Raw genomic sequence first — 13850 nt, 5'->3', positions numbered from 1 at the left:
TTGCTGTTCATGTTGCATGTGTTGTTTGCTTTATATCATATGAATGCTTTTACGCGTACTTTTTTCAGTGTAAATTTTTATTTAATCGCAATTGCCAATCGATAAAGGATCATGAAATGCTTTGAAACCTTGGTGAGCGTATCTCGACTACAAATACGTGAGTAATCCATATATGAAACTTTACTTAATTCATTATGTATGAGTCTCACACGGTAGTTTCTGAACTTAAAATAAACCTATAAAATAACGGTAATTACTTTATTGAAACAAATCTTCATTACTGCAATATTTTTGCTTACCTACCCACGAATCATAGTTACCTGTCATGGTTGAAGGTTTCCTTAATTTATCTCTTGATGCTTGATTATTCATTTTGCATTTTTACACAACTCCAACACACAATTCAAAGTTGCTCGGAGCTTTGTTGATATTACAAACCTATAATTTGGCTAGGCTTCTTTAGATTATCGAGTCTTTGTTCTTTCCTATTGCATATTGAAAAGGCTGGCTGGCAACTTCAGGTATACTGAGCGATTAAAATGCAGAATTACAGAATGGCATTGCATGCAAGCTAAGGGGGATAGTGAGGTAGTCAAGAACAAGAAGGTAGACAAGCAAAGGGGGGTGCGGGGCATCGTTCTCAAAGACCGGTCTGCGGGTTGCGCAGGCGGCGGAGCGGTGCGCGGCGGTGCGCGTGGGCAGGGAGGGGCGCGGGCGGAGCCCGACCGTGCGTCAGTCGCGCAGCGAGCGCTATTCCACAAGTACGTCGGGTGGCGTGCCGCCAACCCGTTCGCGTGCTAGTGTTGTGTCACAACGGTGAGCCAAGTCGGTTTCGAGATTTATTCGTTCCGGCACAAACCATGGCTCTTAACTCGGACAGTGAACAAAAATCGAACCTGGTCCTACGCGTGGACCAGGACTCCGACTCGGTTCTACAGTCATTGTTTGACACAGTGCTTAAACCAGACTCGAAACGACCGCTACAGGTGCCTCTGCGTATGCGACAGCTTCCAAAGTCGTTCTTTAACCCGCCGTCGACCGGTTCGAAGTCACCGTCTGTGTCTCACTCGCGAGAGAATTCGGCCGACTCGGCGTTCGGGTCGTCGTCGGCGACAGGAGCGACACCAGTGTCTCACTCTAGGGCACACTCGTCGCCAGCAAGCCTGCAGCAGACCTATGCCGCGGGCCAACAGAATCAACAGCCTCCCCTTCATCATCAACATTCAAAACAAAGATCATATGACGTCGGCACACATATCCCAGATGAATTAGGCCCACTTCCATCTGGTTGGGAGCAGGCTCGCACACCTGAAGGACAGATATACTATCTCAAGTAAGATTTTCCTTTCATTTAGCTCTACATAGGTATATCTTTGATCCCTAAGCATAAAGTTGAACAAGCGTCCAAAGCATTCGAGTTCTTAGCAGCAATTTGATACACGTCTCCACGAATAATCTGCCATATGTTAGTTATGTTCTTTCTTACTTTTACGTATAGAAGCTAACTGTCTTTGGACATCCCGGATACAACTCCGACGGGACTGTTATTACCTAGCTGAGTAATTCAATTAACTTCATTAACTTTTGATAGATACCAATATCTATTGATTCCAAAAATAAGCTGATTAATAACATGTACTTAGATAATAGTACTTTATAAATGGGAAATACCCCGAACTTGTCTTACATTGTTTATGGACAATCTGTTGCTTTTGTGTGGGGTTAAGGTGCCTTAGTAGGGTTGCCCTCCTTTCGGAATCGTCCAGATTTGTCCTACTTTACTCGTACTTATAACACTCCGAGACTGGATACAGTCTAGGGTTTTTTATTTACACTATTATCATCATCCATCATTCATAGTCATCAGCCATTATTCATTATAGGTACCTACTTAAATGTTTCCTAAATACGAATCTCCGTGCCAGAACGATGTTTCAAGTTTTTGGAAACTTCTAGCTCTGATGTCCGATGATTATGACTAATCCGATTATTATAATCATAGTGATGATTGTGTAGGTCGCTGTTGTAATAAGTCAATGTTGAAGTCACGTTACTACTGTTTTAATTGATTTTTCGTTTAATGACATTTAGCGACAGTCTCTAATTTCAGAAACCTAAATGCACCAAATTGGAAAATAACTTTATAATTCTTTTATATCATAAGAGGAAAATAATCATTAATTTAATTGTGTTCTTTTAACCATATTATGTATATTGTTGATGCCTTTACTACCTACTACCCTACTTGTGCGTAAAAGCACGATACAAGTAGGTATCAAAGATTGATTAGATAAAAGTAGATTTCGCAATTTAGTAACTTAATATAAATAACTCTGATGGTGACGCTTGAAGATATTCAAAGATAGATTTAACTCGACATATAAATTTTCTTCTTAGAAACTTTTTCACTAAAATAACTGTTTAGTTAGATCTATTACTTACTGACAGGCTTTTTTTTTGTCGACCAAGTTTTGAGTCGATGCCATTAACTGTGTTGAAGAATCCAGCCCACGGACACGTGTCAATCCTGCCTGATGGATCACCAAAATTTAATTCACTACCAAATTATTGTTTTGTCTTACATAAGTAAGACAATTTTAGCTCAGTTGGATACTATAGTGGACGACATAATAGACGAAAATTGGTTTAGTACATTTTGAAATCACAACTTACAATCTACAAAATATATTTACTAAGGTATATACTTACATACGACTGTTGAAAGTTAAATAGAAGCTTGTAATAAAAATATTACATCTGTAGTTTTATAACTGGTTGCGCTTTGCAGCAAATGCACTTTAGGTACTCTGTTAGCTTGCACGCTGTACCTACGTATTGACATTTGGTCCAATGTATCTAATCTCATCCTTTGCAATTTTGGCTACAGTTCTGGGGCTACGATTTTTTACACTGATATTTGGACTTCTTTTGGGACAGTTTTTCCGATGAATGTTTATTTTACAATCGTATCAGCAATAGTCAGGAGCGGTCATGATACACAAGAATATTTGAACACTACTAGTACCTAACTCGTTAATCGCGTGAATACGTATTTTTACGTGAAAACATATTTTTGAGCACTTAGATAAGTAACTCCGATTTTCACGATGGCGATAGGGTAATTGGACACATTGACAGCACTAATTCGCTTTTAAAATACATTTATGGTCTAGATGTAAACCAAATCTAGATAAGGATAATGCTTGACATCAATAAACCTACTTGAAGTTAAGGTACATGTCTACCTACGTAAATAAACTGTTAGATACGTTCGTGATAAACCCTTTACCTGTTAAATGGAACGAAACAATGTACTATGAAGATAAGAAGTTTATGGCTTGCAGGACATGCTGTACTTAAATGCTTTTTTATTTAACTCATTTGTTTCGTGACTTAATAATTGATAACATTCAACTTCACGATGTTACGGAAAAAGGGGCTAACCCCTCATCACTCTTATCTTATCATGATTGTAGTGTTTGTAGATATCTAACCTACCTGTAATAAATGATTTGATAAGACACGAAAAATGATTCATCTAAAACTTACAGCAAAACCAACGTTATACACGCTGGTAATGTTATCCAAACTAGGCTAGAAAATAAACGGGAACTATATTTTCGGTCACTTAAATTTAGATTTGCCACTAAATTGCGATACCCTAATTATTATACTTATCTATCCCTAAGAAATATCTTCATCATCAGCCCATGTTCGTCCACTGCTGGACATAGGCCTCTCCCATGGCACGCCACTGAGCACGATCCTCAGCCACACTCATCCAACTCTTGCCAGCCGCCCTGCGAAGATCATCGCTCCACCGAGTCTGAGGACGTCCTACGCTACGTTTGCCAATCCGTGGTCTCCACTCAAGAACTCATCTACCCCAACGGTTATCGGTTCTTCGGGTTATATGGCCGGCCCATTGCCACTTCAGCGTGCTAATGCGGTGGGCTATGTCGGTAACTTTGGTTCTCTGTCGGATCACTTCGTTACGAATTCGATCTTTCAGAGAAACTCCGAGCATAGCCCTTTCTAGCACGTTGAGCAACTTTAAATTTGAGGACCAGCCCTACCGTGAGCGTCCATGTTTCGGCACCGTAACTCATGACGGGTAGGACGCACTGATTGAAGACTTTCGTCTTTAGACTCTGTGGAATTGGCGATGTGAAGACTCGATGTTATTTTACTGAATTTTATTGCTTTTTAACCGACGAAAACAAATGGAGACGGTTTTAAATTAAACTTTTTCTGTTCAGAAATACACAGCGCCTCTAGCGGAACGTTTGCGATGTTCGTGTTTCCATACAAATTGAGATTTTAATACGAACGCGATCGAGACTTATTTTGTGACCGAAAACTTACATTAAGGGTACCTACATGATGTCTAGGGTTGCCACCTTTTTTTAGGGCGAATAAAGTATTTTTTCATTTTAGAAGGACAAAAATAAAGTACACAGAATAAAAAAAGAGTATTTATTATTTCTCCTTAAAAGTGGATACCAGTTTATTTAGTCTCACAAGTACTCATAACCAGTAACGAGCCAGTAAGAATAAGTTTTACGTAAATAGAGTATTTTAGCGTACTTTATTAGTGTCGTAGATTATAAAGTACGCCTACATGAAAAAGAGGACAATACTCTATTTTAGAGTACGGGTGGTAACCCTAATGATGTCCTCCACGACGTATCCGTCGACGGCGAACCCTTCTATGTATTAAATCGGGTTGCTCCGCTTATGTGACCGAATGTGACTCGCGAACCCGAACTTTGTGCTAATTAGGATTAATTTAAATAGTAAACCAGTAAACAAATCAGATGAAACAGTGTTGCTCGCACTAGATGTTCGTGACTAATACCTCACATCGGTTCGTTAGCGCACATCAGGGTTGCCAACGCGGAAGACCCGCAAGTAAATTGCAACGACGCACTTCATTAGCTCCCTGAAAATATTGATATTTCGAATATCAAAGGTATTTAATTTAGACCGTCGGTGGCTTGGCTCTGAACGCCGCGCTGCTGGCTGCACGGAGCATGCCGCGATGGACCATTGCAAGCGGGGCGTTTCTTCCGCGTCGGTAAATAGACGTGGTGTGGTTGCGCGTCGTTTCTTAATTGCGGGCTGAGGCGATGCTTTATAAGCTCCATAACGTCCGTCGGCGTGCGTCTCGCCTGCGAAATATTTGCTTTAATTATTATTGGAATGGAGTGGTAATTCTCAGTGGTTTTGTTCGGCTAGACTTGGCGATGTTCCGAAACGGGTAGCGATGCAAATTGCCTTGGCGGACGCCCAATGCGGCGCTACGTCCGGTAACTTCTGCAGAATGGGCAGCACCTAGGCACCAAATCCTAACATGATCACTTTTCATCGTCCTGATTCTCACTTTCATCATAGTATTTCACTTTCTTTTTTGAGAGCAGGAAATTGGCTACCATACTTAATTAAATTACTGTATTGATTCTCGCTACAAACTCAAGATACTGTTTTTTTTTTTTAATAAGAAGACAGGATGGAAAATACTGAAGTATTTGTAAGATTCTCTTTATTAGCTACTTTCTACATGTGTCTTACTTTAGTACTAATAATGAAGCATCCCGTTTACGCTGCTGTATTACGAGTAAATAGGTACACTTCAGCAGCAGGGCTCTCGCACAGCTGATTTAAGATTGTGAAAGATATTTTACAGATAATACCGTATCAATCAAAATATGTCCTGTAGATTTAACGAGATTAAGTATTCTTCATATCATGTATAAAATTCATAAATATTATAGTTATGAACGTCATAAAAGTCACAATTCAAATCACATCATTGAAGTCGTTGCTGTGTTATCTGCCTGCAAACGTTGGTTGGTTAAATATGAGCAAACTCATTGAACTTCGGGCAATATATCCTTTTGCGGTGCTGTCCTTTGAATCCTTAAGCAGAGAAACTTCTTGCGCTGAATACAAACTATTATCAAGCAGCTCCAAAGAAATTACAATCTTCTTAAGTGCGTGTCTGTACCTACTTCACTTAAATACTGGCCACGAATGCAATGTTACGAATTACGATTAATTATATCAAGATGTTTTTGTGTGCCTCAACAAACTGTGTTAAAAATAAAGTTGCGTTAAATACTTGTGTGTGATGTATAGATATCATTTCATAATATTGTAAATCTGTTTAAGAAAATATACCTCGTTGATCTTCTTTCCAGATTCTTCTCAACAGAGGTTTTTCCGAACCGGTGGTAGATTTTTTTTTGACATTCATAAGTGCTTGTTTTGGCCTAAATTGAATAAAGATTTATTTTGACTTTGACTTTGAAACCATGTATTAAACTTTGATTATTAGGTAAATTATTATTGTCGGTGCTGTTCATTGTCTTGAAACCCCAATTCAACAAGTTCATTCAACTGCACATTGTTTAAATAGGTATTGTAGAGAAAATGTAATAAATAAATTACATACCATGATAGAGCAAGAAGAGGAAAGCCATCAGTATTCAAGGAAACAAGTATGTAATCTCTTCAGTAATTAAATCAATCTTTTACCAAGTATTCTAGTAAATGTTATGGTGACTGTAACGGTAATATTTTTGAGCAACTGGACGCAGTTTTTGCGTATATACTGCTATAGTAGGCTTACATTACATGTCTGTATGGAGAAAGGAATCCTCTCGCTTGGACGTCTTCGGCAAGGCCGTTCGTGGCGTGTACTCGTTTCGTTAGAACCAATCGAGCGGCCTGTCTGCCAGGCCGGTTCGCGTTCGGTACCAGTACAAACGCTACATAGATAGAGCTAGTTCCCTCGCGACCACGATACAGCTGCGTATTTAATTAAATAATAATGTTTATAAAATTACTAAACATTTCCTTATAATTAATCACACTTTTCGAAAATGACTTAAAAACTAAGATAGGTATTTAATTTAAACTAAAGAGAATATTATGCAATACGGTCGTTAGCAAGGTACCTAGCTAATTAGCTAAAACTTCACGACAGTTTCGGAGAAAGGTGGCGCGGACAAGTCACATGCACAACAAGTGGACTTATCGTAGAGTGAAGTGCGTTCACAGCGATAACATTAGAATACAGTCCACTATCGCTGTACCGCCTTCCGAGAAGTCAGCCGTGAGGCGTGCGCCGCGCCGGCGCAGGCGACAGGTAGCTGTAGCTAACGGCACTCTGCGAATACTATTTTCGTTTTAGAACAGAATAATATGCCGTTAATATACTTTCTCTTACTTAGCGCAATCGCTTTGAAATGGAATTGATTAACTTGAGAAGAGCCTGTAAAAATAGCAAAGCGTGCATGTTTCATAGATGATTATTTTGACCGTTACATTTTTCAGCTTAAAATACTTATTATCAATTAGAAGATGTTACTAATGAATTAGGCTATCCAAAACATAAAAAAATATTGAAATATAATCAGGCAAACTGATGATGAAACAATAGTAAAAACCGACTAAGCGCTTGTCAGACCACACGTAACGAAGGGTACCTACCGTTCCTTAGTGAACTGAACTTACAATGGTTACCTTACCACAGCAATCACTAAGCCGCTAGTTGACACAAAAGAAAAAAAAATCTAAAATCTAAAAATATAAATATCTTTGCAAGATCATCGCATGGTGGATACCTCTTTTCTCATAAAAATGACTGTTTAGGTCAATGACTCAGACTAATAACAAGGTTTGCATTCAAGCTAGTATTCATAGAAAATATCTATTAAATACCTACTGCACCAAGGCCTTGATTATTTCTATGTTTTTTATGTCTAGGAGAGATGATTTTGATGGCACGCAATTTTTACAAAGCTCTCGGAGCTCGTAGCGAGCCCCTTAAATATTATTTTATCCAAGAAGTGTCAAATAACCTCGTTATTACCTATTTTTAAACATACCTAAATCCATTTAATAATGCCTCACGCTTACAAAGACTAATCCATTTTTTTTATTTATCCCTCCAGAAATACACGTACTTACCCATAGTGGTTTACGTGGAAGACTTCAGATTCAAAATTTCCTTTGTATAGAGCTAAATATTTTATTTTTTACCAAAATGCCTCTATCCAGTTAAACAGACATACTGAACGAATCTATAAGGATACTTAACTTTTTTGCCATTTTCGCTACGAAAACCAAAAGATAAACTAAAAAGGCCCATGTTCTACCTATCCCTACCGCTGTATCCCCCCTGATAGAGATATGTGGAATATTTTTCCTTTCTTCTCCACCGGTATTTCTAGTAAAATCCATGGCGGTAGGGACATGTGGATTTTTTTCCAACCATCCATACTAGCTGACCGTGTGGTAGGGACTTGTGGATTTTTTTCCAACTATCCATACTTAGTGCCTGCCTGGTAGGGACTTGTGGACTTTCTCCAACCATTCATACTAATTGCACGCCTGGTAGGGACTTGTGGATTTTTTCCAACCATCCAAACCGACTTCCAGGTGATTCTCAGAACGTTTTTTAATAAAATAACAGAAACGAAACGGTCAGCTTGTATCGATGGTTGGAAAAAAATCCACAAGTCCCTACCAGGCGGGTACTTAGTATGGATGGATGGAAAAAAATCCACAAGTTCCTACCAAACGGTCAGCTAGTATGGATGGTTGGAAAAAAGTCCACAAGTCCCTACCAGGCGGGCACTTAGTAGTATGGTGGGAAAAAAATCCACAAGTCCCTACCATACGGTCAGCTAGTATGGATGGTTGGAAAATAATCCACAAGTCCCTACCACACGGTCAGCTAGTATGGATGGTTGGAAAAAATTCCACATGTCCCTACCGTTGGGGGCTGGGAGGGAAAAGTGGACATATTATTTTCATCTATACCTACCGGTAGCGAAGAAAGGAAAAATATTCCACGTATCTCTATCAGGGGGGATATAGCGGTAGGGATAGGTGGAACAGGGGAAAAAAGGCACCTTTGTTAAATCGAATTTTAATGTAGACAAGTAAACAATATATTTCAAACATGCGAAAGGTGACTATTAATTTGATACCCTCCATTGTGAACTATTGCGTCAAGCATTAGATTAATTAATTTCCTCATTAATCGGACTGATTATAAATGGACACTTGCCTGTTCGTGGTAAAGCTAGTAGGAAACTAATGTGCACAAAATTATCATTTTCGCCATTTAAATTATCTTAACCTGCTTTATGTCTACTTTATTTAAAAATATATTTAGTTTCTAAAATAGTGCAAATAAAATAAGTATTAGGTTATTTATTTACTTCTATTATCAAGCCTTATCAATATTGCGTCCTTGCGTTGTAGTTGTAGATAATAAATTAGTTTCATTGATCGGTAGGTAGGTAACATAAGCATGACGATATTGACATTTCGTGGAGGTGTATTATGTTTAGTAATATAAAAGCTTGTTATGTCCTTTAAAGTATCAAAGTAGGTAGGTATTAGGTTTAGGCTTTTGTGTTTCGGCGTGGAGAGTAAGACAGCCGGTGGTATTACTGGCACTCACTTGAGGTATCCCATCTTAGGCCTCTAGGTTCGCAACGCATCTGCAATACCCCTGGTGTTGCAGATGTTTATGGGCGGTGGTGATCTCTTACCATCAGGAGACCCACTTGCTCGTTTGCGTAGTCGAATAAAAAAAAGGTAAGTATTCAAATTGCACAATTAGTGAAATGATTTTGAACATGAAACTACCGTGAGACACACTCATATTAAATGACCGGATAACTCAATAAGAAAGAAAAAAAAGAAATAAGATAAACTACAATAACTAATAAATAAGATAAGGGCTATGGATTAGCCCGAAACATGGCGAGCTAAACTCGATTTAAGACGTGAGTTATCCGGTACAATATCATTTAATATGAAATGATTTTCTTAACTGTCTCCAGTTCCAATCTCCCTGCGCTGCGACATCTACATCCTTGTGTTGTTACGATAGCGCTGGTAATTTGTGTAGTGAATGCACACGTTATTGTTGAAACAAACCTTATCCGAGTGTCGCAAAGATCATTTTCCGCTGTTGTGCTATAATAACAAAGTACCTCAGTTTCCACGCTCTGATTACTGGATGTTGGCTCCTAGACAGCGTCTTTATCGACGCCGATCAGAAACTTAGCTCGCCGGGAATGGCCCGAGAAATCGATCCAACGAAAGGTTGGAGGGCCTAACCTAACCACCTTTCAGGAATACGGTATTTTACATCTCCTGAATTTGCAGTATATTTTTATAATTATGAAATTAATGATATATACAGCCACTGTTTGGCGAAAAAATAATAATTCGATTGACCTCTAAAACGCCTTTCTTTTTTATAATATGTATTGCGCTACTTGTTTGTGACGTCACACGCCACTATTTCTTTCTCTTTCTGTAACTAAGTAATCTAATAATTAATAACTATATAACATCTAATACCTTTAAACGAGCAATTTTCGATGAAATTTGGTATGTAGGGGTTTTCGGGGATGAAAAATCGATCTAATTTGGTCTTATCTCTGGGAAAACGATTGTTACCGAGTTTTAGCCCGAGTAAAGCTCGGTCACCCAGGTACTAGTTAATTATTAATAAATAACCTTTAATAACTATGTTATAAATGTAAAATATTATTTAAAAATGTTTTGTGTAGCTGTGATTTATAATTTTTATAAAACAAAAATAATGAAATACCGTTTATTATTTTAAAAAGACGTTACATCTACTCAATATTTAGATATTTAGTCAACATTCTAAGCTCTTCAAAATGTACTCTCGTAAATTTTAGAAGCGATAAGGATTATTAAATTCAAGATTATAAATGATGTCTCTAGTACCTTTTTCCTTGCAACAAAAACACTTGAAACAACTTGAATAGTTAAATTGTTTGAATATGAATGCATAATTTACCTACAAAAGTACCTACTGCATTAAGTATAACATTCACAAACTGTAGATTCTTAGCCGCGGCTTTTTCAAGGGCAGATCTTTGTTCGCCGTGTATGCGTTACACTGTTGTGGATACAGATGGGTCTCATCGGCTTGTGTCATCGGTATTAATATGCTTTTAAATTATGTGATGTAGTTAGCAAAGCGGTCTCTCGCGATTACGAGTGAGACGGAGCATTCATCCAGACCACACCGGTTGAACCAAGTCATTGAACGTACTGTTGTCCTACTGGCTGGATGTTCTTCAGTTGACACAACTTTCCTAGTTATTGTTTATTTACCTCCTAGAGATTCACCGACGCTCACATTATCTTCTGTACAATACTCGTAATGGTTCGCTGCTGTTAAGATTTCAATGGTTTATTGTCTATCTATTTATAAAGCTAAAGGTGAGCCCGGGACTTATTAGCTATTTAAGCTTAATTAATTTTGTCTTATTCCTTATTTCCCGTTATGTTAAGTTGCTAACTCTACTCAAGACAAAGTTCGAAACCAGCAGCAGTATCTCTGCTATAGCATACTGTGAGTATCGCCGTATGCCTAATTGTAGGATCAAAAGGGGTTAAGTGTGGACATACATTTGCAGGCGCCTTAGGGCCTGTTGTCCGCGTCATACTCTAGAATAAATCTCCATAAATGTTCCTTTCTTAGGGCTAGGGAAGAATGGCGAAGAAAGTTTTTCTCCGTATTGTATAGAATACTGCTTGCTTTCTGTCTGGGTGTACATACCTTATCTTTCCAAAATAAGATATGCATGTGGTCTTAGCTTGCTCCGTTGATGGATTCTAGTCACAATATGCACGACCATGCCAATATTCGTTTTATAGTATGTATTATTTACGATATGTATGTAGTGATACTCACTATACGCTACAATATAAGTCTCACAAGTCCTATGACTCATACGATATCGCAGCACGGTACGATGTTTGGTGGTCACATAGGTATACATACGCTAATGTACGCGTCTCTTTATTGAATACTGATAAGTTCCACTAACGATGTTCTATCGAAGTCACAATCAAGGATTATTGTTTGAAAGGAAAATGTGCCTTGAAATAAAAAAAATCTTATTGTATAGTTACTAAAATAATATAGTTTTTGCAGAAAATATAGTTTTTTTTTTGTTCTTTGAAATACCAAGTTATACTTTGTTTTATGCCGGTGAGCTGCAGGACAGGAGCGGATTGTAAATTTGAACACAGCCAAGACTATTCTGGTTGTAGTTGTATTGGAGTTTGAGTGGCTTTTGTTGTGCGATCGAGGCAAGGCAGGATGGTCGGAGCGCCGCCGCCCGCGCCGGCGCCTCGTGTTTACGTCTAATTTTGGCGCGAGCGCCGCGACGCCGTCGCCCCTGCGCCCGCGCCCCCGCACGCTGCCCATTGAACACGGTTATTTCGGCATGGTGCAGGCGGATCGACGACGCCACGGATTACGCTCAGTTAGGTGAGGGCTCCTTTCATAATCGAAAGATTTGCCACGAGCCTGTGATGGCCTAGAAAAGTACAAGTTCGTACCTATAATTTAATAAGCCGTGGTGGCCGATGGCCGAGTGGTATGACCTATGGCCTCTCAAGCAGAGGATCGTGGGTTCAAACCCTGGCGCGCACCTCTGAGTTTTTCGAAATTCATGTGCGGAATTACATTTGAAATTAACCACGAGCGTTTCGGTGAAGGATAACATCGTGAGGAAAACTGCACATCCCGGCGAAGCAATTCAATGGTGTGTGTGAAGTACTGTGAAGTTCCCAACCCGCACTGGGCCCGCGTGGGAACTACGGCTCGTATCCTCTCATTTTGGGTGGAAGCGTGTGCCCAGCAGTGGGACTTATATAGGCTGGTATGATGACCTATAATTTTTGATTTGGAAATAATTTTTCGTAAAAAAACTAAGGAAGCTAAGTTACTGCTTCGATTATTTGTTTAACATGTCTTCAATTGAGTGAGATTGTCGAAAAGAAGAGTTTCACCAGTTTTAATTTTGGTTAGTAAGTTATCTTTCTATTATAGATTCTGTCAGATAGATATGATGCGGGTTCACTCATTATAGAAAATTAATTAAACTTTAAATAAACTTTTAATTGTAATTTTATAATTTAATTGTAATCTACCTCCATCTGCTCTTCATTACATGAGCGAAGATGATGCCCGCATTATACGTTTATTTGATATGTCAAGTTATTCAATATGTTCAGATAACTCTTACAAGAAACTTAATTATAATTCTAAGCGACTCTTCAATCTATGAGATAAAAAGGGCTGCACTTTTTATTTTAAATTTAATTGAGTCTGCTTAAAGTGCATTCGCCGTTCGTTTTTCACCTCGGAGCGGAGTTAACGAGCGCGCATCCTGTGATGTAGCCGCGGTTAGCGTTGCGTTAGGGTTACCAACAGCCTATCTATACACAATATTAAAGCGTAACTTGACTGACAAACAACCCACAACCTAAAGCATTTGAACTAGGACTTCAAATTTGATAAAAATATTCTATAAAGTGGCCCAAGCCCTCTTTTTCTGAGAGGAGGCCTTTGCCCAGTAGTGGGACGTATATAGGCTGGGATGATGATGATGATTCTATAAAGTTCCTAGAGGTGTCCTTAGATAGATGGGATAAGTGCACGATGTAAGGAACTATCATAGCGTAGGTATTTTTTATTATTTTATGTGGACAAAGCTAGTGCTAATATATACATTCTATTCTATTCAAAAAAAATACTGAAAGGTAGCATGTAACATGGCTGGATTACTAATGTATGAGCAAAAAACTTTTCCCAAAGTATAACATCCTAAAATATTTTACTCAAATTATCATTTGGCAAAAATGTTTTGCCGAAACGGCAGTACACCAACATGGCTACGTCATATACGATATATATAGAGAAGCATACTTTTCTAAACTCTACCATAGAGTCGCGCTACACGAGGAATATTATCTAGAGTAAAGACTAGAGT

At 38.6% G+C, this 13850-nt stretch overlaps 1 protein-coding gene across 3 annotated transcripts in view; it reads left to right on the top strand.

The window, feature by feature from the left end:
* The first annotated feature begins 702 nt into the window (after positions 1–702).
* yki (Transcriptional coactivator yki) overlaps positions 703–13850 on the top strand; it is a 41390-nt gene continuing 28242 nt past the window's right edge. For 2 of the 3 annotated variants that reach the window (XM_074101943.1, XM_074101942.1), the window contains exon 1: positions 703–1333. In XM_074101943.1, coding sequence (XP_073958044.1) covers positions 861–1333 — 473 coding nt within the window. In that variant the 5' untranslated portion in view covers positions 703–860. The remainder of the gene's footprint in view (positions 1334–13850) is intronic. The other variant, XM_074101941.1, reaches the window with a different exon arrangement.

The sequence above is a fragment of the Choristoneura fumiferana genome, chromosome 18 (genome assembly GCF_025370935.1).
Source record: "Choristoneura fumiferana chromosome 18, NRCan_CFum_1, whole genome shotgun sequence".
NCBI classification, from domain to species: Eukaryota; Metazoa; Arthropoda; class Insecta; order Lepidoptera; family Tortricidae; genus Choristoneura; species Choristoneura fumiferana.
This window is presented reverse-complemented; position numbering and strand designations above follow the sequence as displayed.